The sequence below is a fragment of the Rhea americana genome, unplaced genomic scaffold (assembly GCF_003343005.1).
Source record: "Rhea americana isolate MKP2758 unplaced genomic scaffold, rheAme1 scaffold_32, whole genome shotgun sequence".
In the NCBI taxonomy this organism is placed as follows: Eukaryota; Metazoa; Chordata; class Aves; order Rheiformes; family Rheidae; genus Rhea; species Rhea americana.
In genome coordinates, this window is record NW_028186446.1 from 238,097 (window position 1) to 265,491 (window position 27,395).

General features: G+C 38.6%; 1 protein-coding gene across 1 annotated transcript in view; it reads left to right on the forward strand.

Annotated features, from left to right (window-relative positions):
* ITGA8 (integrin subunit alpha 8) overlaps positions 1-24,262 on the forward strand; it is a gene marked incomplete at its 5' end in the record, with an annotated part of 109,725 nt that extends 85,463 nt beyond the window's left edge. Inside the window, 4 exons of the mRNA XM_085310559.1 lie at positions 372-485; positions 12,405-12,506; positions 20,504-20,626; positions 21,813-24,262. Of these exons, the coding sequence (XP_085166685.1) occupies positions 372-485; positions 12,405-12,506; positions 20,504-20,626; positions 21,813-21,899 (426 nt within the window). The remainder of the gene's footprint in view (positions 1-371; positions 486-12,404; positions 12,507-20,503; positions 20,627-21,812) is intronic.
* Positions 24,263-27,395: the final 3,133 nt, after the last annotated feature.

The window sequence follows — 27,395 nt, forward strand, 5'->3', positions numbered from 1 at the left end:
TTGAGGTTAGAGAACAGAAGAAAACCTGTTGAAATGAAAAAATAGTTGGAGAAAATGCATATGCTTCAAAGATTGATAAGTACCTGGACATTTTAAGAGTTCTTCAACCCAGATTGTTGAAAGTTGTTATTTTTATTATCATTACTATAGGTAATTAGTTGTCTTCATTGGTGGCTCAGAAAGAATCTCCCTCTSGTTTATTATTCTCACAAAGACCCATGTGATAGCTCTGATAATTTTATTAGATGAAATTATTGATTTCCGGCRACTTTACTCTTTAAGGGGAAGTTGATTGGTTTTGCTAATATAAAGCATTTTTAAGTGATTTCAGAGATTTTTAAGACATAGCCTTCTCTTTATTTTGTACACAGAACTGTACAAATGTGAAGTGTATCCTAATTTCCTGCACTGTGGGACAACTGGAGAGAGGGAAGAGTGCAGCGTTAAAAATCAGGTCCCGGCTATGGGCCCAAACTTTCCTGCAGGTAATACATACAAAAATCTCTTTCTGTATGTACAGACCCCTGTCTTTTTTATTTAACCAGATATTTAGGGGTTTAAATGACAAACTTGGAAGGCCCAAATGCAACTCCTTTTTGTCATAACTTTGAAAATAACATCTCACTGGTTCCTCTTCACATCATATGCATGCTGCTTACTTCTCTCACTATCACTCTCTCTCAAATTCATGTCCTGAATCTTGCCTGAAAATTCAAATATGTTTTTTTAAACACCTTTCCCATTTTTGTCTATACTTTCTTGGGCCCAGCTCAATGTTCTGTTAAGTCTCCATAATATTCTCTGTACCCACATCTTTCCTGGTGAAAGATTTGTCTTTTGTATCAGGCTTATATGACATATAACATTCACGTGGAGTCAACCTGTGACTTACCACTAAAAAAAAGGGACAGTGCAGACCATAAAAGGAATGAGCTTCTCATTGCAAATAGTCACAGTTCCATCTTCCCTGCTGTTAGGATTATATTTACACTGCATCAGGCARTAGGATTGCGCTGTGAGTTGTTACCTCTGCAACTGGCTATGTGCCTGTAGTACTTTATGATTGTCATGGACCTGTCTCTTTTTACAGTAGTGGTATGTAGATTTGCCAGTGTTTTGTGAGATGTCCTGTTGAAGAAATCCTCTCTATGAATTATATACAAGCTACTGAAAAGATAAATATATTACATGACATACATTGAGATCTAATATGTACAGTTTCCCAGACATACATTGCTGCAGTGCTTCTCTGAAATACAGGTTTTTCTTGGAACATTTTTAAGAASTATGCATGAGAGATGGATGACTGAGTATGAGCACTCCGGGCTTGGATGARTGTTTTTAACACTGAGCAGTACATTGAGAAATTTATAATTCAGTTTGCTGTAACTGCAGATCCTTTCTTGATCAAAATGATTGATTGCCTCGTTCCTTTCTCAAGGAATGCAGAATCCCCCAGTCTTCCTGCGTGGAATGCAAAAGTCTTCCTGAGTTCCCGGTAGCTATGGGAAAAGGGTGATTTACCCCTATAGTGCTTCTGACCCTAGCAAGAGAAGAATGGAGAATGCTCAGCTTRCTTACAGGAGTTTTAAATTTAGCTCCTCACACCTTTTCAGTTAATCTCTCCATGTCCTCAAATGTGAAAGTAGCTGARAGAAATTCTGCTTCTCTTAACTATTTTCCCTGGAGAAATGAGAAAGTGGATGGAAGGGTGTTTTGCCTACATGTCAGGTGAACAGCTAACAGTCATGGGTCCAAATCCACAACAGGCACCTACTTAGGGGAGTCTCTCCTAGTGTACTTAACTAGGCCAGTGAGTGCTGAAAGGATGACTTGGATAGTTCTTTCTGTCTCTCAAGATTTAAGGTCACATTCTCTGTTTCTTCTGCAACAGCTAGTAGCACCACCAAGACCTGGAAGAGAGTGTACAACTGTATGCTTGAGAGATTGCTGTGATTGCTGTGATTCCTACTTAGTGCAGTAACAAAGGACCTACTTTTGATAATAAGTGAATTAATTTTTGATTTGTCAGTACGKTTTTTTTTCTATTAACAGTTAGAATCATAACCAACTTTCACATCTACTATTCCGTTCCCTAATAGAAATATGATGCTTTTAAGAGGAGTCATATTTAGTAACTACCACAGACGTGTTTTAGAGGCAAGCCTGGCTGTACCACATTTGGGCTTGTTCAGTGTGTCATCTGTTACTGGGAAAAGAAGCCAGACTTTTTCAAATTTAAGACAAAAAGCTTGATGGCTTGGATGTCTCTCTGTCCTTCTTAGGTCTGGGGAACAGGGATGGAGATTTTTAGTATAAGCTTTTGCAGAGGTCTTACAAAAGCTTGCACAGAAAATTCAGTATRTGAGCATCTCTGTATTCACTGAGGAAACATACTTTTAGGTAGTATATTAGGAAAATATAATGGYGAATTTCATGCCAATTTTTTTCAAATTCCAGTAAGAAACTGTTTGACCTTTGACCTCTGGACTCTGGCTAGTCCTTGCTAAGTTCGATTGAGAACTGAGCTCAATCAGTTCACTATTCCTAACCCACGGAGGCAACCAGAGAGGCAGAGGGCCAGAGAGTCCTTGTCCTTGGCTGGAACAGTTAGCCATGAGTTCGACCACTGCAGTGTCCAACCAGTGTCACAAGTGAAACTTCCCTATCTTCTCCACCAAGCAAAAGCTAAAGCTTTGCTAGCTACCTTATTGGGAACTGGACCTGTGACATTCGGGATCCAACCGATTTTTTCTCTTCATCATTCTGCTGATGAACTGCAATTATTTCTGTAAAGGACTGAAGCTGTGTCTTATGAAAAAAAAAACACATAAAACCCTTTGCCTAGATCCTAGACACCAASTTGTTAGGCTTTTTACAGCTATTTCAGTGGCAGTTAGTCTTACTAGTCTGGAAGTTTTGTAAGTCCAGTTTAGAATGTAACAAAAAATATCAATTAGAGATTAAAGTTAAACAAATTAAATAAGAAATAGAGTGGTGGTTATAGAGTAGTTCTCTGAGTTTTGTGTTTGTAACAGAGGGTTTAGAGCAGTTGGACCAAACTAACTGCATAAGAAGTGAAGCTTCCTTTTCTTAGTGTCTCCTAATCAAGATAGAATCTTTTTCTAAAATRCAAGCATTTGTCAATCTGACTTATGGAGGCTCAGGATAAGGATAATAGTATGAAATTTGGTGGCATGTTTAATGCCAGAGCAGTGGATCTCATCTTACTTAGTTTTAGTCATCTAAAGTCAGGTGCCAGAGCTGGTTGTCCAACTTTCTGCAGTCCATAGCAAGTCAGAGCTGTGTCCTAGATGGATGTTTTATCTATCTGATTTGACTCTCCCTTCTCTGCCCTCCTCCTGATCTAGATTGTGGCCTAGGGTTACAGCTGCACCTGGCAACACAGTGAGTGCAAGGGCTCCTGGCAGTGCCAGGGAGGATGCTGCAGTCCCTTTGGCTCCTCCTTCTGCCTTAATAAATCCTGTTTACTGTACTTCACTCCTCCTACRGAGCTCAAGGCAGAGGTGGGACCTTGAATCAAGGATAAGCAATCCTGTAGGCTCCCTGAGTCAGAAACTCCATGGTAAATGCTCCTAAAAACACATCTTTTGCTTACTCCACTGTCCCTACATACCCTTGCTATCAAACTAGCATTTTTATGGGCTGTGATAATTTTATCTGTTTTAGCATTTCTACTTCCTTCAGATATCCTCAAAGTAACTTGCAGGCCATGTAAATGTTCAGAAAACTCCTCTTAAAACAGCAGGATTTTTTTTTAAGTAGTGCTCAGAGAACTGTTATATCCTCCCTCTTACGTCTAAGAAGCTCCTGGAAGAAATAACCCCATTGCATTGCTTCACATGCAAACTTATCTATTGGGAAGAGAGATAAAGGGAACAGTGTGATAGAGTATCTGGTTGTCTTCCTCCCACTCACCTAAAACAGTTCCCTTTTTCAGAGCCCCTTTTAAAATTAACAGTTATTCAGCCATTGCCATAAAAGACTGCAGAACATAATTAATTTCCTAAAAAGGGCATCATCTGCTCTTAGTAAGCCTGTAAATTTCTAGTTCMTAAGATTATTCCAGGAATAAAGCAAAATGCGACCAAAAAAACTACCACTGTTAGCTGGGTTGAACGCTGCAGATTCAAGCTGAAGATTAAAATACAGTCAAAATAATCAGGTTGTGGTGATTCTGAACCAGGAAGCAGTCTCTACAAAAACAATATCCCAAGCTCTTTTGTCCATGTAGTTAATGAACAGAATTTTTATATGCCAAAAAAGCAGGATAATAGTAACGTGCGGCGCTCCTCAGTTGTGTTACAATCTAAATGAAGATACAATAATCTGYAGAAGAAATTGTTTGCGCTTGTTAACAGCTAAGTGCAAATTGTCAGCATGTACAATATTTTCTYCTCCTAGCTATTCWAATGCAAACCTGATAAGAATTTGATATGATGTGATTAATATTAAAATGAAATRATTTATGTTTCTTGTCGTGGTTATATGGCTCAGCCTATACATTTTGTTGCCACAAAAGGTCACTCATGTATTGAATGACTCTTTCCTCTTCCACTCAGTTTAGCTGACAACAGCTGACTTGTTTGCCTGTTGACAGTTTTAATCTATCACCTTGAAATCCGAACTCTCATAACAAATAGCAGTTTRTTTTTGCAGTAATATGCAGTGATTAGACATGTTGGAGTAAACAAAGCAGCCCAAATTTTCCAACCAGCCRGTGAAGATAGAGACAAGCATTATGCAAAGGCCAAGAAGAATCACAGACTTTTTTGGATTAGCTTCAAAGCCAGGCTGTAAATATGAACCCTCTACTAAAGCTGACTTGTGGATTCAGACTTGCTGATGTAGCAAATGATAGCCTGATTCATACAAAGAAGCCATCTTACACGCTTATGCTACATTATGTTCTCTTAGGGTTCCTTTATGCCTCCATTTRTCTAATCATGGTACCTCTGAGTCATCGGCGGGAGATCTTGCCCGATACTCTTTGAACTCAGATGAGTACTTTTTAATGGAAGACTAAGGAGTTTGGTCGTAAAACATCTGTTTTAAAAATGCATTTCTAAATGATGAGTTTGTACCATCTGTCTCACTTGTGACCTTCTTCCAGACTCCAAGCTCTTTGGACACTTGCAGCATGGTGGGAAGTGGAACTCGGCTCATTCTTGACTATTGTTTCAGCCTGTATTGAAAGTTCCTCACAGTGCTAATAAATCTCCTTCTGGGAGTGCGTGGGGAGGCAGTAATGCAGAAAAACCATGGAGGGTGTGCAAGGCTCCCAGTAGGTTTGAAGTTTATTTCATTTTATGTTAACACTACTGRATATAATTTTATTATTTCTCCCTTGGCTTTTACATAGATCTAGATATGTGAATTTTGCACCATTGACTGCATTAATTTGAATAGCTAGAAAGCAGAAAACTCTATTTTTAATATGAGGATGCTGAAAAGCAACAGAAACATGGCAGCCACTTTGTAAGTGGCTTTAGAATACAAAGCCGTATTTTGGCTTCTCTGTTAAGTATTTGGCTTTTCAATGCTTCTGAACAGTTACTGTTGCTGTTTCTTCTTAGATGCCTAAATATGGCATTAGGTGCTTGATATAATAAAGGTAATGAGTGCTGCAACACTCACGTCTTAGAGGCCTGTCCCCTAGGCCTGGAGACTAGAATCCAGATCCTGAAATTAAGTACCTAGACTCCTTATGCAGAGAGAATGAGATACCTCAGAAAGACAAACCGACTTGCACGAAACATCAGGGTTGTATGTGAAAGCTCTCCCATATGAGGATGATGGGCACCCAAGTCAGAGTTAACCAGGGATATAATCATAAATGCATTTTTAACAAATTAATAGAAGAACAAATAGTTATATAGCCTCTACTCTCTGCTTTTATGTAAGCTGCTTTATTTGTTGGCAGTTGTTCAGGTTTTTGGAGGTGTGGGTCAAAGAAAGCAAGCTAATGAATTCCCAAGACACGTCTTTAAAACGTAACACCATATTGCTTACCTTCTCTCTGAAGTGTGACAGACAGCAAAGGAAATGAAGAAAAATAGGTTTTAATCAAGCAGGGCAAGTATTGTTACAAATGCACTAAACTCTGTATGCAGCAGACAGTGCTCTGGGGACAATTCCACTGCAGCACACAACTTACAGCAGAAAAAGTACATGCTCTTCAGTTAGAACACCTTCACTGGGCTACATCTAACAAGAAAAAGGTCTTTTGGAAAAATTAAACAGTGTTCCATAGAGACAGTGGAACTAAGTCATTCTGAGGAGTCTTCAAATAGTTAAATTTTCAAACATGCAAAAAAAATGATAACCTGTCACACTTTTTGCAGCTACTAAAACCATTTTATTCCTCCTATCTTCAAACTAGCTACACATGGGCAAGATTTCCCATGCATTTTAGTCTTCCCTTTGAATAAGATGACTCAAAATGCCTTGAAAATGTTTTGATGAGGCTTCAAGTCTCTGCCTGAGCTTCCCTCAAAAATCATCAGCATTTTATTGGAGCCTGGGAATCTTCTAGATTTTCCAAGAGTTCTCTGCACTTCCCACATTATTTCTAAGTTTTTCTCAACAGTACTTAGGGAAATACTGCACTGAATATTTATTGGAAATGCCTGCTTTTGTTTCTGGATGCTCCTGTATCTCACAACTGTTAAAGAAAACAGAGGCTTCAGTTGAAAATTCTGTTGGTGAAACACGAGTGTATACACTTAGAGAAGCCTTAATAAATACACCAGCAGGGATCTACAACCCAAGCAACAGAGAGGATGGCCACGTTTTGCCTGCTTGCTCGGATATTGGCAAACAGCTGTCTCAGCAATGTGTGCAAGAGCAGGCTCTGCTTGCTCTACTGCTGTGGGAACTTCAAAAGATCAATGTAGCTTGGACTGGACTCCCTACTGTTGGTCATTAGGCACAGGCCAAATTCCTCCTTCCCCTTACTCTGAGCCGTAACTGCATCTTCAGCTTGAATTGCAAACCACAGGCCCTGCTGCTTCCAGTAAACAGTGAATATTTAAACATAAGCAATTTAAAAAATGACGTGGTAAAGAAATGCTTTTTCTCAAGAGTGACTTGAGAACTGTAAACATGGCTGTAGGAGAGACAGCTGCCTGTATCTGAGATGTTGGTACAAGTAAAAATCCTTTCTCCTGACCACAATTGCTRTATGAGAGCCCTTTGCCAAAACATATAATTCTGTGAATGCAGGAAAATACTTTCTAGTCTTCTATATTCTCCATTCCTGTAAAGCAATGGAGATACACAGCATTTTCAGGCTCTTAATGATGGGCTGAAGAGAGCTGACAGCTCTGGGCAGAACCCRAGGCTACTAACCCAGGGCAAGATTAATCCACAGGAAGTGCCCTCCTCTGATGTGCTTGTTGCTGATATAAACTGAAAATGAAATAAACCATACACAAGTAGGTGAAAGGATTTGTTTTTCCATGGGTGTTGTGCTTTCTTCGTAGGATGTTTCAAGAGGGTTAATGCCACTTACTGTACTTTATCAGTTGAACTATGTAAATTACCTTTCTATTGTCTACTCCTTTAGTAATGTAACATACTCTGCCTTCTTCCTTACAGATTAATTTTATATATCATATTCAGAATCATGCTTAATGCAAATTGCTTAGAATTGAAATCAAAAACCTTATTCAGGAAGAGGAAGTCTAAATTTCTGAGTGCAAATCCTTCTACAACTACAGAAGCATGCCAGGGCTTCATTGAGATTTCTATTGCTGTGGAATAAAAGATAAAGAATAGCTTGAGTTTGAAAATGGAAAACAATTAGTGTGATAAAAAAGATTATTTTTTGGACAACCATCTCATAGATATTAAGTACCATAGAAGTGTATAAAAATTATCTTTGTTTGCCAAGTCTGTATTAAATCTATTTTTTTTATTTCAAGCACTACTGATAGAAAATATAGCCCCGTTTTATCAGAAGCCATCCATATGAAGGAGCTGATTTAACTATCCTTGTGTAGTCACTTAAGGCAGTTTTCTTGATATTACTCATTCCCAACATTGGCCCAAAGGAGAGGTTAAACGTTTTGATATTAAGCATTTGACTGTTCTCGGTATTTTAAAAGAACAAAGTTATGGCATTGCCAAATGAATTCCAGAAGGCAATAAATATACTGACTTCATATCACCAATAAACATTCTCACATACTCAAAAAGAAAGCTCTTTTTTAAAAAAAGAAGACAGAAGGGATGAGGCAAATAGGAAGATCACAACGCGAGACTTAGGAGAGCAGACTTTGACCTGTTCAGGGATCTCCTTGGAAGAATCCCRTGGGAGACAGATGTGGAGAGAAAGCTCTAGCAGAGCTGGCTGATTTTCAAGAATCACCTTCTCCAAGCTCAGGAACGGCCCATCCTGACAACAGGAAAAAGCACAGAGGTGGCAGGTGGCCCATTTACCCTCAGTAGAGGAGAATCAGGTTAAGGAACACATAACAAATGGGTTATGCACAAGTCCATGGGACCTGATAGGATGCACCCCCACTGCAGCTGGCCAATGTCATTATGAGACTGCTCTTGATAATGTTTGAAAGGTCATGGTGATCAAGGAAGGTTCCTAAGGCCTAGAAGAAAGCAAATATCTTGGCATRTCTTCAAGATGGGCAAGAAAGGATCCAGGGAATGTGCCAGTCAACCTTACTTCCGACCCTCGGAGGACAATGGGGAAGATAATCCTGGAAGCTGTTTCCAAACATATTAAGGACAAGAAGGTGACTGGGAGTAGTCAGCATGGAGTTAGCTGAGAAGGGAAAATCATGCCTGACCAACTTAGTAGCATTCTATGATGAAATGAGTGGCTCAGCAGATGATAGGAGAGAAGTGGATTTTGTATATCATCATTTTAGCAAGACTTTTGACACTGTCTCCCATAATATCATTTTAGACAAACCGATGAAGTGTGGACTAGATATGTGGACAATTAGGTGAACTGAAAATTGGCTGAACTCCCAGGTTCAGAGGGTTGTGGTTGTGATCAGTGGCACAAAGTCCAGCTGGAGACCAGTCACCAGTGGTGTCCCCCAGGGGTTGATACTAGGGCCAAAATTGTTTAACATGTTCATTAATGACCTGGATGATGAGGCGGAGTGCTGCCTTAGCAAGTTTGCAGATGACACAAAACTGGGAGGAGTGGTTGATACACCAGATGGTTGTGCTGCCATTTGGACCTTGACAGGCTGGAGAAATGGGCAGACAAAAACCTCATGAAGTTCAACAGAGGGAAATACCAAGTCCACCACCTTGGGAAGAAAAACGCCATGCTGAGCAGTACAGGCTCAGACTTGACTGGCTGAAGAGCAGTTTTGCAGAAAAGGCCCTGGGGGTCTTGGTGGACAACAAGTTGACCATGAGCCAGCAATGCACCCTTGTTAAAGAAAGCCAGCAGCATCCCAGGCTGCATTAGAAAGGGCATCACAAGCAAGTCGAAGGAGGTGAATCTTCCCCTCTGCTAGGCACTGATGAGACCACATCTGGAATGCTGCATTCAGTTCTGGGCTCCCCAGTACAAGAGAGACATGGACGTACTGGAATGAGAGCAGTGAAGAGCCACAAAGATGATTAAGGGACTGGAGCATCTGTCATACAAGAAGAGGCCAAGAAAGCTGAAACTGTTTAGCATGAAGAAGAGAAACCTCAGGGAAATTTATCCATGTGTATAAATAGGCAGGGAGTAAAGAAGACAGACTCAAACTCTTCTCAGTGGTATCCAGTGACAGGACAAGAAACTATGGGTACAAATTGGAATACAGGAAATTCCATTTGAACATAAGAAAAAAAAATTACTATGAGGATGATCAAACACTGGAACAGGTTGTCCAAGAATGTCATGGAGTCTAGATCCCTGGAGATACTCTAAACTCAACTGGATGTGGTTCTGGGCAACCTGCTCTAGTTTACGCGTGTCTGAGCAGGGGAGTTGGACTAGACAATCTCCAGAGGTTGCTGCCAATCTCAGCAGTTCTGCAATTCTGTGAAAACTAAGTGTGTGCATGGTCATCCAACTACGTACAAGCTGGCTCCCACATTTAGCTTATATTTATTGTGCKTTATGTTCACAAACAAGCCTTTCTCACTCAGTGAGAGGAACAGCTGAAAGAGGCAAAACCTTTTTCAGACAGAGAGGTAAAGTATTTGATGCAACAGGAAATCCCAGAGAGAGAGAGAACACCTGCCAGGGGGCAAAAGTTTTTGGGTAGTCACGCAGAAACTGAATCTTGTCAAAGAAGCAAAACTATTAAATGTGTCAGAAATAGACAGAAGGATGAGTTTTTCAGAAGGCGATTTAGGAAGTGACAGTGATGTTTCAAATACACTGGACACAAATACAGTCAATATAATAAACTAAAAGGTGTATCTGGGGTAGAAAGACAAATAATTAATGAAGTGCTATGTAGTGCAACATAGAAAACAAGTTCCTAGGAAATTTTATGAAAATGGGAAGTTATGGTGTTTCTTTTAAGTGATTATTAAAACAAGTATGAATTGAGAAGATCAGAAATGGCTTTCTGTACTTCCACATTAGTCAGCCTTGAAAATAGGGGAAAGTTCTTAAGCACTTGGAGATTTTTTATTTTTAAGTAATTAAACTTCACAACATGGATACGGTAGACTTTACACTTGGCTCAGGTTACTGGGGTAATTTAAACCTCGTGCCAGTTCATTTCTTGGCCATTTAAAGTAATCTGCAAGCAGCTGGTGCCAGACTGAAGGACTGCTTTAGTTACAAGGCTCTGTCTTGTGCAACACTACGTTGGATTCTACCCATCACATTACAGAAAGGATTGAGACAGGTAGCAAGAATGATTAAGGGCTTCAAAAATCCTCTCATATAAAAGATTAATATTGTTTACCTCAGAGAGTCTAATGTAAGGGGATGTAATGATAGTTAGAGTTCCTAGTCCTTATGTAATGCTTTTCAGACCATACCAGAGCACTTCTAAAGGAGATCCCTATCATTACGCCTGTTTTACATGGGATGGGATATAGAAGATAAGTCACATGTAGTGTCACCCTCCAGAAAAGTTGAAGAGATGGAATTAGAAACAGGTTTCTTGAGTTCCAAAAGAGTGTGGCAACCACGCAGCCATCCATCCTTGAGATAAAAACAAGGAAAACAACACACACAGTGCAGGATCTTCTCTATGTAATAAAATACTATTCAATGAAACTGAAAGATGTCAAATTCAGAGTGAACTGGATTCACTTGATACCTGATGTACCTAGCCTTCAGAACTAATTCCATTAAGATACTGTTGGTTTCAGAGCTCAGGCTTCAAAACACATATGTGAAAAATATTTGTATCCATTGTAGTAAATATTACAACCATTAAGATTCTTTTAAGTGACATGGACTTTCACATGTGAGGGCTTTAGCCAATTCATGATGGATTTAGGCAGATATTTTCCAGTGAACATATTAGTTCATAGCTAGCATCTCTGAGCAATTTGCACAATACAGGACATCATTGTCAAGATATTAGGACATACTGGTCAGGTGTAGTATGTCAGTTCCTATCTGGCTTCCAAAGGATCTGAAAGCACTGAAGTAAAAACACAGAATGAACTACGTGATGTAACAGTTTTTAGTCATTCTAAATCAGAGAAGGTAATACCTAATCTGATCATTGTTGATAAATATAGTCAGGTTCAAATGAAAGACAGAGAGATACACACTGTACCTGCACATCTTTGGTTTGTTAAAGTGTTTAATGAGAGCTATGTAAATATTTTACCAGGCAAACAGTTAAGCAGTGGCTACTATACATTCCTATTGCAGTTGCACTATGTAGTTAAAAAAAAAAAAAAAAAAAAAAAAAAAGTGAAAAAGTGAGTTGTTCTGGTTGTTTTGAACTCTACTACAATAGCAAATCCATCACACTCTCTGATGGGAATGCATAGCCTTTCCTTTGATAGCAACAAGAATTTCTACCAGGCTGGTGTCAGCATTGGCCTGGAGGACTTCTCAAGAGACCTGTGTTGGGCTTGGTAAGCAGAGGCAAGGTTTTAAAACAGACACTCCATAAATCTCTCTACTTCAAACCCACCAGACTCCTATTGCAAAGACAAATAACGAGAAACAACTGAATATGCCTTTCTACAGATCGAACCCTTGTTCCTTGCTTTTAACATGCAGTATTTTATTTCAACCTTATGCTGTAATACATGTTTGTCTTGCAGATGCCATAGTATGTGCTTGTCTTGCAGTCCCAGGACTGTTCTACCCTTTAGCAAAATAAACCATTTTGCCTTAGAAAATCAGTTCTCTGTATGCCGCTTATTTCTCATAATGCTTTTATGTATACATGTATTTTTTAATACTTTCTTCTTTTATGTAATTTCAGAGAAAAAATGATCACTATACTCTTTTTTCCAATGTATCATTTGAAGTTAAGAAGATGCCATATAAAGTGCAGCCAGCAAAGCTCCCTGAGGGAAGCATAGCAGTAAGTAACATGAAAATGGTATCTTTGCGTGGAGCGCATGTCATTCTAATCATTCGGATTATTTGGTCATTCTGGTCACAGCTGTTAAAGTGTTTATAGATGAAAATACTGAGATCAGTCTTTCTTATGTTTCTAGTATAAGTTCCTGAAATAATATCTGAAGGAAATATCTTTATTGCTTTCTGTGGGAGTTAGTGGTATATGATACTGGTTCCATTTTTAAGTAATTGCTTAGTCATCAACATGCATCAGCATGCAGTTCCTTTTTCATCTGGAGAAAAAGAAAAAAAGCTATGAAAACAAATTTCTAATTAGCTTGTTTGGGGCAAAGAATCTGGAGAAAATCTTTGTGCAATATTTAAAATCTTGCTTCTCTCAGATTCAGTGATCTCACTCTTCTCCCAGTCAGTAGTTACCTCTTAACAGTTTATGGGTTGTTTATGGCATCCTCTCTCTTATCTATAGTAAGCATAGGGCATTTTTGCTACTTTAATTTTCAGAAAAGTCTAGACTCCTCTCTGGTGTTTCTACCTCACAGAGCATCAGGTACTTGATCTGAAAGGATTTGGTAATCCCTACAGAAGTGATAGTTGGATACCAAAGTCCATCCCTTATTTGTAGACAGAGATTTGTATGGTCTTGGATTTTTATGAAAAATAAATCTTATGTATCCTGGAGGCTCAAATTTGATTTGTTTGCTAGTGTCAAAACATTGAGTTTGGAGAGTAATTTAAAAGAATTTGCCTCTTGTGTTTAATATAGTAGTTTAAATTCACTCTATTTTGTCATTAATGGTGGAAATAAGTAAAATACAAGTGAAAATTTGATTATAGTATATGAGTCAGCTAAAATATGTAGGCATAGTGTTCTCATCTTTACTGAGGTTTATCATTCTCAGTCCTTTTRAAAGGTAAGCTCAGTCCAAGTGTTTCCAAATTAAATCCTGGGGCAAATACCTCATGTCAGTTTGGCAAGGGATAGTAGTGGGGAACAGAATATTTTCTTATCTGTAATACCAACATAATAGTACAGTTTATACTGAATATATTTTAGAGGATGCAGGCTATAAAATTTTGTTTTGCACAAGCACAGACTGAATTGTTGATTCATGCTTTTCTTGGAAAGACACAAGGTGAAAAATCTTGGTCCCATAGGCTCAGTGATAGAACCTCTAACATCAGGAGAGCTGTGATTTCATCCAGAGAGATTTGATGGTTAATGCAGTGTTCATCCCAAAAGGTTCAAAGGCTCCAAGCAGACAGATATGTTCGGGCTCTTTCTATTTTCTTGCGGCATATGTTCCATAACAGAAACACATGTTATGCAGAACTATATTGATAGTGCTGCCTTCATCTGGACTGAAGTGCTTTACCCCAGGTGATAGCCTGCTGTTCTTACAAGTGTCAGATGATCTACCAAATGATCAGATAAGCATTTTGTTCTCTTACTGTAGCCAGTATAATGCTTGTTATTTGGTGCAGATGATTTACAGCAAAATGCCTGTAATGGCAACTGTAAAATATTGAAAAATGATAGTGCTTTTATGTCGTTTCATATCTGGACATGGCAGTAGATGTTTGCCAGCTCTACAGTTTGATGTGTTATATGCACAAGCTCTTTTGATGTTCCACTTGCAAGAAGAAAGTATTTGCTTGAAGTTGGGCGGTGCTTAATGTTTTTGCTTCTTCTGAAAAAGATCAGTGGTTGTATTTTAAAAGTTTCCAATGATTTATTTAGAAGTTTATGGTTTTCTTTGAGACAGTGCAAGGAGGAAAGAGGAACAAATATTTTAATATTTTAAGATCAATTGTCAACAGCATATACTTCATAATTAACTAGCACCTTGCAGTTTACATAGTTAATATAAAGTATTCTAAAAGAATAGAGCATATGTCCTTCATTTAACTCATGCAGGACTGGATTCCAATTATTCAGGCTTATACATATATTTAATGTTAACAGTATAAACAATTCTATTCACTTCAATAACATAGAGTCAAGTATGTGCTTATGTATTTTCAGCATTGAGGTCTCTATTTTCGTAAGCATAGAATATAGAACTATATCTTGAACACAGATAGATGATACATAGATGTGGGAAAGGCCACTATAAATGTAAGGAAATGCTCATTCTTGTAAGTAAAACTTTAAAGTGAACATGGCCCTGATCAGAAAATTAGTTTGGAACTTAATGGAGCTTAATCCAAAATCCACTGGAGTCAACAGAAGTCTTTCCACTGATTTTAATAGAATTGGAATTATAACTGTATAGTGTATGAATGGTTGGACTTCCTTACTAACAGCTTTAACATTCAAAAGAAAATTCTAATTTTTCATAGAGATGTTATTATGGTAAATAATACTTGATGTATTATTTCACTTTGCACATGAAATTCCTTTTAGTATAAAAGATATAGAGCTAGAATAAACAGAAATGTGTTGTTCTGTAATTATGTGATTATTGAACAGTTTGAGAATTTAGTAAAATATGACCTCATTTCTTAAATGTTTGATGGGATCTTCAGAGGGGATGTCTTTAACGTAAATTGTTTGACCAATGTCCAATGACTTGGAATCAAAGACAATTTTGAAAACATACTGAGTAGCACCAAAATTGGGAGCAAAATCCAAACTGTCCTGAAAGCAGTGGCAAAAAAGCTGGGTTTTTTTAATTTACTTACAATGCACTTAACTGTGTCACACTAAAAAAAAGAAGAGACATCCCTCATTGAAATACTTTAATGAGCAGCAAGTGATTTTCATGGGATCACAATAATGACTATAAAGTCAAGACTACTAGACAGCATCCATTCTAAGAACAAATTGAAGTGTCTTTCTCCTTGCAGACAAAGGCTCTGCCTGTAACTTTCTAGTGGGCTTCACTCTCATTTCTTGCTTGAGCCAGACAGCATTTCTTATCACTCCTTTGCTTACCAAAGGTGTGACTGGTCCAGCAGTTTTTTCAGCAGTGCAAAAAGTTAAAAGTCAGACAGCTGCTCTCTTTAGCCTGTGAGGTGTATTTTTCACCAGCCTGATGGAGAAGCCTGCACTATTTTCAGCATTCAGCGTAAGTCTTCTAGCCCTGAAAAGAGAGGAAAGCCAAAATGCATCTGAAGTATAATGCCAAACATGCAAAGCTTGTGTAAAAATCCCACTTCTTCATATTGACCACCGTAGATGAAAACAGATAAATCCCCTCAAAACATTCCCTGGCTCTGATCTCATAGTACTAAACCTACCACATGGAGAAAAACAGAAATCCAAGCTGAATAATACAAACTTGTCTTAAATCAAAATCATATGTAAAACTATTGTGGACAGCATGGGGTGGGGTTCGGGGGGCTGACAGTCTTCTGTGGAAATGGTGAAATGAGGCAGGCAAAGCTAAGGGGATGCTTGGTTTCTTTCTTCCCCTCCAGCTTTTGCCTCAGCTGTGTGGGTGTTCAGGACTTGCAGCGTCAGACTGTTCACCAGGAATTGCCTGAGCAGCCCTGCGGGTCTTTGTAAGGAGTAGGGAAGGCAGCAGCCCAGGGCATTACGTTCTACTGCTAATGCACGCAGACAGGAGTGAGACTGACCACTAGGTATAATCCTCTACTCAGAGAGGAAATAAATCTCAAGCACATCTTAGCACTGAGCCCAACCCTTCCCTTGCTTTCAAAAATATAAGACAAAGAAGGATTCATTGGAAAAGGCCGTGGGTAGGACAAAATGATTTTAAGATGCAAATAGTTCCCTTAGCTATTGATGCCTTTCTCTGGCCTCATTCCTGCTACAAGAGAAATTTGGCAGCATTCTGCTTGATACAAGATAGAATTCACTTATGCTGTCTGTTTTACTCATCACTGGTAGTCTAAGGATCATAATCATGATGCTCTGCATTGCTGTAAGATTAAGGTTTCTTGTTTATATTTCAACATTTGTTAGGTTCCAGATGAGCTATTGAAATGACTCTGCAAATTGCACACTAATTTCTGTAAAGACAGAATGGTATAAGAAAGATAGGAGAGAGGATTACAGACCYATGTAGTACAGGCAAGGCAGGGGCTGCTACACCATTCATTACTGGTGACAGTATGCCCTCAGGAAGACCCAATCTGGATTTGCACAGAGTAATAGATTCTCTGTAAGTATTGCAACAAGAGCTGGATTGCCTTACAGCTTGCACAGTCTAAGACAAAAGAAAACACAACTGGTAAATGCAGCAGACATCTAAGAAGTGGTACGTAAAAAGGGATATGGTGTGACTACATAGGTGTTTCAGGTTGCATAAATTAGCTACCAGCCTTATGCAAAGCCTAATGAAATCCACTAGTCCTAATGAAATGTGCTGATTTCAGCAGGATCTTAAACATGTTTTGAAGTCTGAATTGACTCCACCTAATTCTGAGCAGTTAACAGAGGCATGTTAGTTAGGAGCCTAGTTGTTACATTCTTTTGCAATCAGTAGGTGGCCCTTTGGACAGTTCAGATGCTAGACAACAACTTAGTCTACCCATGTCCATCTGCTTAGTAGGGAGAACTGAGAGCACTGGTGTTGGTAAATTGGATAAATGTGGGCTTGGTACCCAAGGAGACAACTGTGGTTCAGTCAAATACTATCTTWAAAAAATCTGTAAGCAGAGAATCCTTCCTACAAAGCTACTCACCTGCTSTGATCATTTCCATATGCAGAATGTACCGTTTCAGTAGACTGTCACTCTACCAACCCATTCAGAAGTGGCCGGTATCTTGCCAGAGCCTTTTGTTCTGGTTTGCTTACGTTGTACGTTCCTGTCCAGAGCAGCTCTGCTGACTCCATTTCCTGCTGTATTTATTTCAGCAACCTTATACCACTTAGGAATTTGACTCAAGGTATCAATACTAGAAATAGCTAAATCACATTTTTGCAAGTAAATGAGTTTCATTTGTGGTTTAATCTTACTGTAAAATGGAGTCAGACATTTCATCAGATTTAAGAGGACAGAAAGCCCTGCTTGCATTCATTTTTTGCTGTTGTTTTCAAATATTTTTAAAGATGTTTGTAGTAACTATTCTACATCACAGCAACATGCTCTGATAAGTGACAGTTTTAGTGTTAGGACAGAAGTTCTTGTGAAGCTCAAACCTGACATCAGTATCTAAGGTACACAGCATAGGCTGTATGCTCATAGTTTCTGATCTTTTTCAGATAAAAAATAACTGCTTTCTGTGATACCACAGACTTTGCCAGCAGAGAAAGCATAGAACATGCATGAGKTTTTTTTTTTATCAGTCTTAGTTTTCTCTGTCTTGAGGCCTTTTTAATTTTTGTCAGCACTTCTCAACTCTTGTGCATTATATGATCAGGTCTTCAAGGTGTGCCACGGGGCATTCATGAGGATTTTCCAGCAGCAGAAAGGAGATGCTCTTTGTTAGACAGCTGAGCTCATTGCCTGCTACAGACTTCATGCAGCCCGTGATGCCTGTGTCCCTTCTGATTTTCTTAGCCATATGAGCCTTTTATTTGAATTCTTTTTTCCCTTAAATGACTTTTCTGTAGGAAGAATCACTGCAGGCAGTTCAGCCTTTCTCTCATTCTCTTTGCCCTTGTATTTTAATGCCAGATACAGTACCAATCTGAGACACAAGGAGAGCCTTTCAGGAATACTTTGTCCTTATTAAATGAACGCTGCTATTGCTGAATCCAGTGATACGGAGAGCTTAAGAAGCATCCTGAAGAGCAGGCTGAGAGAAGGAATGGTGTCATTGTAGTGGCATGGTTGCTTACACTGGCAAGACGTCTGCTGGGACCCAAGGATGGGGTTCCATGTTTTCTGACTAATTTTGTTTGCATTGTAATAAAACTGTCTCTTGCTTTAAATGGTCAACTAATATTTGTCCTTTGCATATGCTGTATTTTTATCCTGTCTAAAAATGAATGCAGTCTTGTAGAGTAATAACTGCTTACAGCTGCCCTAGAGAAGTGTATTAGCTGAATGTTTTTGTTAGATCAATGATGATATGACCTACACTGCAAGCACTTAATCTTTGTTCTAGGGTATTGGCCGACGTTAAAGCGTTAACACCAAAGAACTGGGCAATCTCCCAGGATTTATTGTGGAATCTCTAGTGTAAGCTTTGATAGACAAAAAGTGTCATCCATATAGAAATGTTGTTCTTAATTGCARTGATAATCTTGGTTCTGTGACCCATAAGAGTGAGGGATATTATAAGAATATGGAAGTATTTGAGMCTCAGTAGGCCTTACCCAGGCTTGCCCCTTTGCAAGTGCTGTTTCAGAGTAGGGGACAGAAGGTTGCACAGACGAAGTGCGGATGAAGACTTCATAGGCAGGCTTCACTTTGCAGGCCTCATAGATGAAGTCCTTTGGAAAGGACTCTTCCAGAGTGTCTTCCAGTTAACTATGACAGTAGCTAGAGGAAAAGTCAACTAATGCTTACAGAAGGAGAAGTCTGGGAAAATGTTAACCATGAAAAAGAGTTGCAGCAAACAGGGCTAGACGTTACAGGAAGGCAGAAATTTGCCATTTTCAAAATTGTCTAGCAGAAAAGGGACAGAGAGACAGAAATGGAATTTAACTTGAATGGGACTACAGAGCTATGTCCAGTCTTCAATTCGGCATGCAGTTCCATGAATAAACAAATTAGAATTATGCTATATTTCAGGTATATCAACCAGTGAGTTAATAGCAAAACCTGAGTAAAAATGGAATTTGCAGTGAGAGCAGATCAGAGGCTGAGTAATGGCCAGTAAACTTATTAAGAAAAGCAGATTTCCTAGCTGTACCTCAGGCAGTAAAAAGGAAGATAATTTGAGCGCTTATGTAATCAGTTTGCTTTACAAACTGACTTTATCCTGTCATGAAGAACAAAATAGCTTCCATCTGCCACATACTTACCCTTTTTAAAGGAGAACAAGAGTAAAGGAGAGCAATCCAACAGAAAACCCAGGAAAGAAATAACTTCCCAGTCTAACAGAGAAGAAGAAAGTTTAGCAAAAATAAATAAATAAATAAAGGAAGGAAGGAAGGAAGGAAGGAAGGACATAATTGAGAATGTTGAGACTGAGGAGATAAAGAAAGCTCAACCTTATTCCTTCTCCCTTGGGAAGAGTGGGGAGATACCAAGTACAAATGAGTTTGATGAGGAGCCTTCCAAGCAGAGTCTGCAAGCATAGAATGAATTTGGTACAAGATGTGGAAGGGAGAGGAAGAGGGAGGTTACTTATTTGGATGACCCCCCAAAAGAGAAAGCCATAAGGGTTATTAATACTCTTTGTTAGGATGAAGATCTAAAGAGATTAACTTTGCTAAGTCAGTTAGAACCTTTCATAACTTGGTGTTATCCACCCCTGTTGCTTTCTAGACCCTCAGACAATGAGAAATATGTTTTATGCTTTCTTCCCATTTACATGGCAATCAGTATGTTTGGCTTCCTTTAAGAAGTGTAATGTCATATTGTGCATTATGCTTCTACCAGAAGGACAATGCATTCTGCTTGAGGAGTTTCATTTTTGGACTGCTTAGTTGAAACACAAGTCATAGAAAAAATATATACTGATCTGTCAGCAGAAGTTAAAATAAGAGTGATGTAGATGGTACCTATTGTGGTTTGAATTAAGAGTTTGGGATGAAATCCACCATTGTTTCAGAGCAATTCTATTTAAGTAAATTATACTATTCTAGGTTGTACCACTGTGCATGAGAAGAATTTTGCTCCTTGAATCTTACTGACGTGTTTGTACAAATGTTCTCTTCTTGCTATGCTGTATTAAGTGAAAATGATTCTTATGTCTGATATGGCAGTACTTTTGTATATGTGCAAATCTCATTTCTAGTAATTATCATGAACAAGAGGAAAGGAACTTGCAGTAAGTGAAGCCAACATGGGAGAAGTCCAAGCAATCTGTGTTTCTGATCTGCAAACTCTATTGAAGTGAATGCTTATAACCACTGTATTCTACTTCAGATTTACTTGTTTATTTTTTGTTCATTTAATGTATTCTTTTCATTTCAGATCAGAACATCTGTCATTTGGTCCACTCCAAATGTCTCCTTTGTAATCCCTTTATGGGTTATAATACTAGCAATACTTCTTGGATTGCTGGTACTAGCTATGTTGACCTTAGCTTTATGGAAGGTAAGTTGTATTATTCCTATTATTGTTACCTTAATAAAGCTGAAAAGATACTAACAGAGTTTCCGATGAGAAAAGGAAAGGTTGGAACTTTGTGGTCTTTAATAGCTTGGAGCAAAAGCAACTATACACATGTGTCTTCTTTGTTTTGGCATCTCTGACATGCTTGTGTCGCTGACCTTTATGCAGGGAACTTGTTTTCAAAGTCCTCCTTTATTACTGAAATCTGGCTAAAAATGGGCATACAGAGTTTGGCCTTATTTCCCAAGACCTATGATCCTCTTTTTCAGGATGTTTAGGTTCATAAAGAAGTGACTCTAACTTTGTTTTCTCTGAATACTTCAGGAATTTCCAGTTTTTGTCAGCGTGTAATTACACTCCCAGCTTTGAGAATTCGTTTTTAGATTTCCTTTATGTCTATATGTCTTTTGGTTTTTAAAGTTTTTAGTTCTGTGTTGGTTGTTACACTCCCTTTATAAGTTTTAAGAAAAGTTGTTGGAAACTGCTATAACATAGGGAGCTGCCATCCATTCAGTCCTCATTAAAAAAAAAAAATAAGAATTCTGAAATTAGGCTATGGCTCATCTGCCTTTAGCTGCTAAATGTTAAGGGTTAGGTATCCAGCYGATGCTAACTGTCCAGGTTCCCTTTGTAGTCAGTTAACAAAAAGAGGGATCTTTAAAATATGGGAGGATGGGGAGGAATTACCCTTTGGCAGTACCCTCCTTTGACTTCTGGTGAAGCATACACAACTAGTTTCAGCCAGAAGGCTAACTTTCAGGCAGTTAAAGTTAGGTGAGATGAATCCCCTCTTTAGTGACCTTTCTGAATAAGTGTCTGGCTGAACTGAAATGAACAGATTCCTCATCTGAGTCAGTCAATATCAGCATTCATTCCAGCCTTTATATCGCCTGCAAAGACAGCTATCATACAAACTGATTTTTTTTTTTCCACTATTCTTTGGAACTCAATCTCACATTCCTTGCACCTGTAACTTTAATTTTCATAGGGAACAATTTTATAGGAAAAAGGGTTCACGGTCTGTCAGTCTGCCATAGACTGTACCAGACCTTTTAGGTTGAGTGAGTAAAGAATCAAATTGCAGCTGAGTTTTCATGTGGTTGTGATGCCTCTGCTTTTTTTTTGTTTTGTTTTGTTTTGTTTTGTTTTTGTCATTTGCTTTCTGCAGTGTGGCTTCTTCGACAGAGCTAGACCGCCTCAAGATGACATGGCTGATAGGGAACAACTGACAAATAATAAGACTACTGATGCATAGAGGAAGAATGACAGTTCAAGTCAGAGTCTTACCTGAGACTAGAAACACGATAAAGATTAAATGAAGGTTTTCTTCTACCAGTCTTCCTTTATACTTGCAAGTGACATGGTGTTGTAATCTGATCTATGCAACGTTCTGTGAATATGCCACATGATGGCCATCCTTGCCAAAGAAAGCAGCTTTATCACTGCCTTAAGAACATACTGAGCAGAATGTTTTTACCATATGCCAGACATTCTACATTTTAACAGATGCTTTTGAACATATGTGGTATACTGAGGTGCTTCCAGAACAAGCCCAAGCCTTACAAGGAGAGAATGGCTGTGTTGTCTAGAAGATGGACTAGGACAAAACTTTCGAACACTACTGTATCATGCAGAATACCTTTGACACCTCCCTAAAGATAAGAACTTTTATGAAATTATGGCTCAGGGAGACAAACAATATGTCAGTACTGTGAAAGTACTTCTGAAAAACAAAGGTAGTCTATAAAAAACTTTATAAATGGGGCACAATTATTTATTTTTCCACCTTTTCRGGATAAATATCTGATGTAATCAACTTAGACTTTGAGAGAAGGAAGTCATAAAATAGAAATCATGCACTTACCTTGCATRTAAATACAAAAGTAAACCCATTATTCACACTGAGCACATTTTTCTCGGCCACAAGGTGTTTTGCTAAGCAGAGGATTTATACAACATTTTAAAAGGCAAAGCATATTATAAACAAGTATGTAGTGTATCTCACCCCAGAGCTGGCAGCCACACACTCAGTTAAATAAACCCATACTCAGTATAAAACAGTGGATAAGTCACCCTCTCATGCCATTGCTGGTGGCTGCTGCCTGGACAGTTGAGACAGGATACAGTCACTTGTGAAACTCTGATGTAACTATCACAGGCCTATTGGTGACATTCAGAAGACCTGGGGGTCCAGAGCTAGGGTGAATTTCCTTCTCTCTTGTCCAGGTTTTTACTCTGTTGAAACATCTTCTTAAAACGGCTACTGCATCTYGTGTTGAATTTGCATCATCAGTCCTAACACTTTGTTGATCTAAAGAAATCTCTATCTTGTTTTCTTTTTATAGACTACAGACTGCCAGTATCTAAGGTATTAAAGAGACTTCAGCAAAGTTTAGGGCTGAATGTAATTATTTCTCATGGTGAAGTGTTGTAGGGAAAGTGTGCACGATTTGTATTTATGCCGAAAGTGGAATGCCAGCCAAGCATTAACCCACAGAAGGAAACATATTTTGTGTTAAAGAGTAGAAGTTCATAGGTTTGCTTTTTTTTCTCCTCTTTTTCTGWATTAAGGATTCTGAAAAAGAAAGGCTTCATTCTTTCTTTCCTGTCAGCAAATGGTCTGTAGGTAAGCTGGGGCTCTGTGCAGACTGTCTGCCTGAAAGTTTGAGTCTTCCAGTGCAAAATGTGCTATATGGTGTAAACTTCAGCCGAGCTTGTTCCTTTTCTGAAATAYACACCACATTTTCCTCTTCTGGGCTGCTTTTCTTTCCAGTACATCTCAGCTTCTTAATTGGTAAGTGGCCTCATCCATTCTGCTACCTCTTGGCTCTTTTTAGACAACCGGCTTTCTGCTTCCTGAGACTTCAGGACAGGAGTAGCCGTGTGACATGGTTGCTCCTGTCAGTCTGACAGGACATTTTGCATTCTCACCATTGCTCACTCCCACGCTGACCTGTGAAGTGTGAGAGCTAAGAGACCTGAGCAMGTGCTTTCCACCGTCACGCCTAAGGCAAATTGGCAAGAAGACCATTACAGAGCCCTTAGCCTATTGGCTGCAATGTGCCTGTGAGATTTAATGAGAGGAGGAGATACATCCCTCCGAAAACAGAAGTACAGCACCTCTGTTTTCTGAGGGTAGGGAGGCCTCACCACTTGCTGGTCCCCCAGAAAACTATAGAARACTATTGGTCTCCTTTGCTCAAATGGGTCTGAGCTGACCCCTTGTTGGTTAGAGAGATCAGCTGACAGACACCAGCATGAAGCAAGCCCCTGCCACATTTGCACACCTCTGTATCCCATACTTTACAGGCAAAAATCATCCTCCCTTAAAAAAGACAATGAGCTTTTAGCTTTTGTAAATACTGAATTGTTGTGTGTAGCAGTTTCTGAAGTAAGATCAGTTAGCTCAAAAAATTCACATTAACTACACAATTTTTATTCTGATGAAATAGCAACTTGAGGAGATACTGAACATATGACTTTTGTATGTGCAATATTTTATATTACCTATATATCTGAAGCATGTTTACACTGGCATTTGTGGTTGTTTTTTAAACTTTTGAATATACTGATTGATGATTACAATAAAGAAAAATGAATAGGAAAAAAACAAACACATCTCTGTTTAGCATGTGTTCCAATGTGTTTTCAATCCTGCAGTGCCCTGAGGATGGGACAAGGTGACCTAATAAGTTCTTTGCAGTTATAATGTCTTTGGTTCAGTTTTGAGCAATTATTCTCCATTTTAATGATGGGCAAAACTTGTTCAGATACTAAATTTAAACCAAAAAGAACCGCAGTCACTGCTGGGCCTGGCTGGGATCCATTGGCTGCAGCTGCATAATGTCACTGGAAACCAAATTAGAGGCACATGAGCTGACAAACAGTTACTCTGAGCAAAACTTTGTTTTATATTTCTACATCCTTGTAGATTAAACTTCCCCTATGGAAATGTCCAGAGCCGTGTGTTTTCAAGGGCTCTAGTCTAGTGTCCCAACTTTTGTGGATAACTTTTGCTGYAAATTGCAAACAGCTTTGCAGAGGAGATTTCTGGGTTTAAGTGCTTGCAAAGAGTGTTTATCCCCTGGGGAAATTGCATCCTGGATGTGGACACTAGCAGACAGTTGATATAATCTTTCTCCCCAGGATATTATTAGTAATGTGCTATATGATAACCTCTACCACATCCTTACATGACTGAACTTTTGGTTCAATGACGTCAACCTTGTCATGAGTTACTAAATGTGGCCTATTTTCTGTAAAACTAATTTAACCTCACACTGCCAAATGTATGCGGTGAGTTGCTAATTGCTGAGAATAGAGGAGTGGTTTGGGGAGCATGAAGAAACAGGAGGTTACTTTATAAATGAAAATCCTTTAAAATCATTTATTGCTATGACCACCACAATGGTCTAATAAACAAAGACGGCATTCGGCTTGTATTTCACATGTTTCTTGCAGATTTTAAGAAAGGCTGTCCAATTATTTCAGCCATGCAGCAGACTTTTTTTAAGAGTATCCAATTTTTAAGAGTATCAAATGACATTTTCTGTTTCATGAAAATTTCATAATTTACATAGCAGTGAACAGTACATTTGGATATGTTGTCATTTACGGATTAAATCTTTATAGATATCTAGCAAATACAATTTTTATGTAGTCACCAGGTTGTTAACAAGAACTTTCTCTTGTCACCATTCTGTGACTAATCCACAGTTTTTTCTGTCCTCTCCAACTTTTGCACTGGCAGCCTTGACAGTTTTCCTGTGACAACCATTTCTTGAAAATGGTGTCATTTTTCCCACCCCTTAACCATGATTTTTTTCAGTCATTAGCAAGAAGGACCTTCAAGTAGGAGAGCATTTGTTAGCTAAAAGGCCATTTGGGAACTGACAAAACATCTAGAGAGATGCAGGAGAGAGGTAAGTCCCAACTGGCCATTGAGCAGGGTACTCCACTACTTTGTAGTAAGCTTTTCTTCCAGTGAAATACCATCTGTCTGACACACTGCCTTTAGGAATTGTTTATGAGTGAGTGTTTTATTTATGATTGTTGGCGAAGATCCATATTAAAATGTAGCGTAATGGTAGAGCCTCTTGAAAGTCAGAAGTCTTGAGTTTAGCTTATGCAGGCGCCATGGTGTGACACAGCAGGAATGCTTTTAATATTGAAGGATTGTTCTTATTTTGACTGTACATTGTACTTAAGGGGAATTTAACTATTCAAGATGCTACCCTCCCATACACAAGTCTGGTTTTTAGACAGGGAGAATGGAAATAATTGTTCGACTCACTTTTCAGATGGTTTCATTTGTTTTCATGTTGTGTCAACTTAACTGAAGCACCACGTCTCGTTTTGTTGTGTACTGTTGCTTTGTTTTGGTAACAGTTCATAAAGTGTCCTCAGCAACTCTTTCCAACACTGGACTGTGTCAGGCAATATGACTTTTCCAGAAGCAGCGTGCAGGACTTTTACAGGATAGCAACAGCAAAGTAGAATTCAAGATGCTATGAGAAATAGTCGGTGCGTTGCAGGGGCTAGCTTACTTTTCAGMAGTTTTACACAAATTAGATCAGAGTCAATTTAACAAATCATCTGCCTTTGATTTCCCATTTCTCCTTTTAAGGAGCGCTAGGATAGAGGTTTTTTTTTTTTTTAATTATCACTGTTAATTCAAAGTCTGTATACCAAGCAATCCTTGTGGTGGAGTCAGGGGTGGGAGGCCTAATTAGTGACATTTTAGAGATAGGTAAGGGAAATAAAAGACCATCAAATGAAGCTTATGGTAAAGATATAAACAACATCTGTCTTCTGATGCTCATGAAGGTTTACATAAAACTTTTCCTAACAAAAGGAATCTGCTTATCTATCACATGAAAGCAGCAGGAACAGAAAATAATCTCTAAAGTTGCAGAGTTGCATGAATTTTGTATCCTTTGTAGAATTTTTACATTTTGATAGCTCTTGACTCTTCAAGTAATCTTATTCTTGGTTTTGTTTGTTTGTTTTTAATAGTACTTAGGAAAAGTTAGATCAGCATATTAAAAGCTGAAAAAAGAAAATATATTTAAACTGACAGGGAAGTCTCACAGGAGACCCAAGCTTAGATCTTAGGGACTTATCTTTTCCCTTTTTAGACACAGAAACATCAGCAGATATCTGAGATGTCTGCTGAGACTTCCAAGGGTGTTACAGCTTTGTTATAACACTCCAGTACCAATTAGTATGCAAAAGACAAAATTCTATTTTTAAAGACCTAACAGAGTAGCATCCCATACCATATGCCCCTACCGTATTCGAAGCAGCAGCGCATAGGTAAAGGGAACCATTAAACTTCACGGTGGAATGGGAGTCACAGTTTGACTCAATACACAAGAAAGATTTTTTTCCTATGTGAAAGAACAAAGRTTGAATTTTCTGAGTGCCTAAAAGTAAGAAAGATTTGTTTCTCTACAGGACACGGAACCACTGACTCACTGTCCTACAAGCATAAGTGGTGCAAGTATAAATGCATGATGACTGGGCACAAGAGACTTGCTATTTAAGCAGTTATGGAGCCGCAAGGTATTATGTTAACTATAAAGGCGTTATAAAAAGAAATAGAGAGCAGGGCTAGGAGGCTCCAGAAAAGAAATCAAACCCTTAAGCATAGAGATGTTACCACAGAATTGATCAGGGACCAAAAAAAAAAAATGTTGCTTAGCAAGATGGATTGGAAAAAAAAAAAAGCTCAGATACAGCATATGAGCAG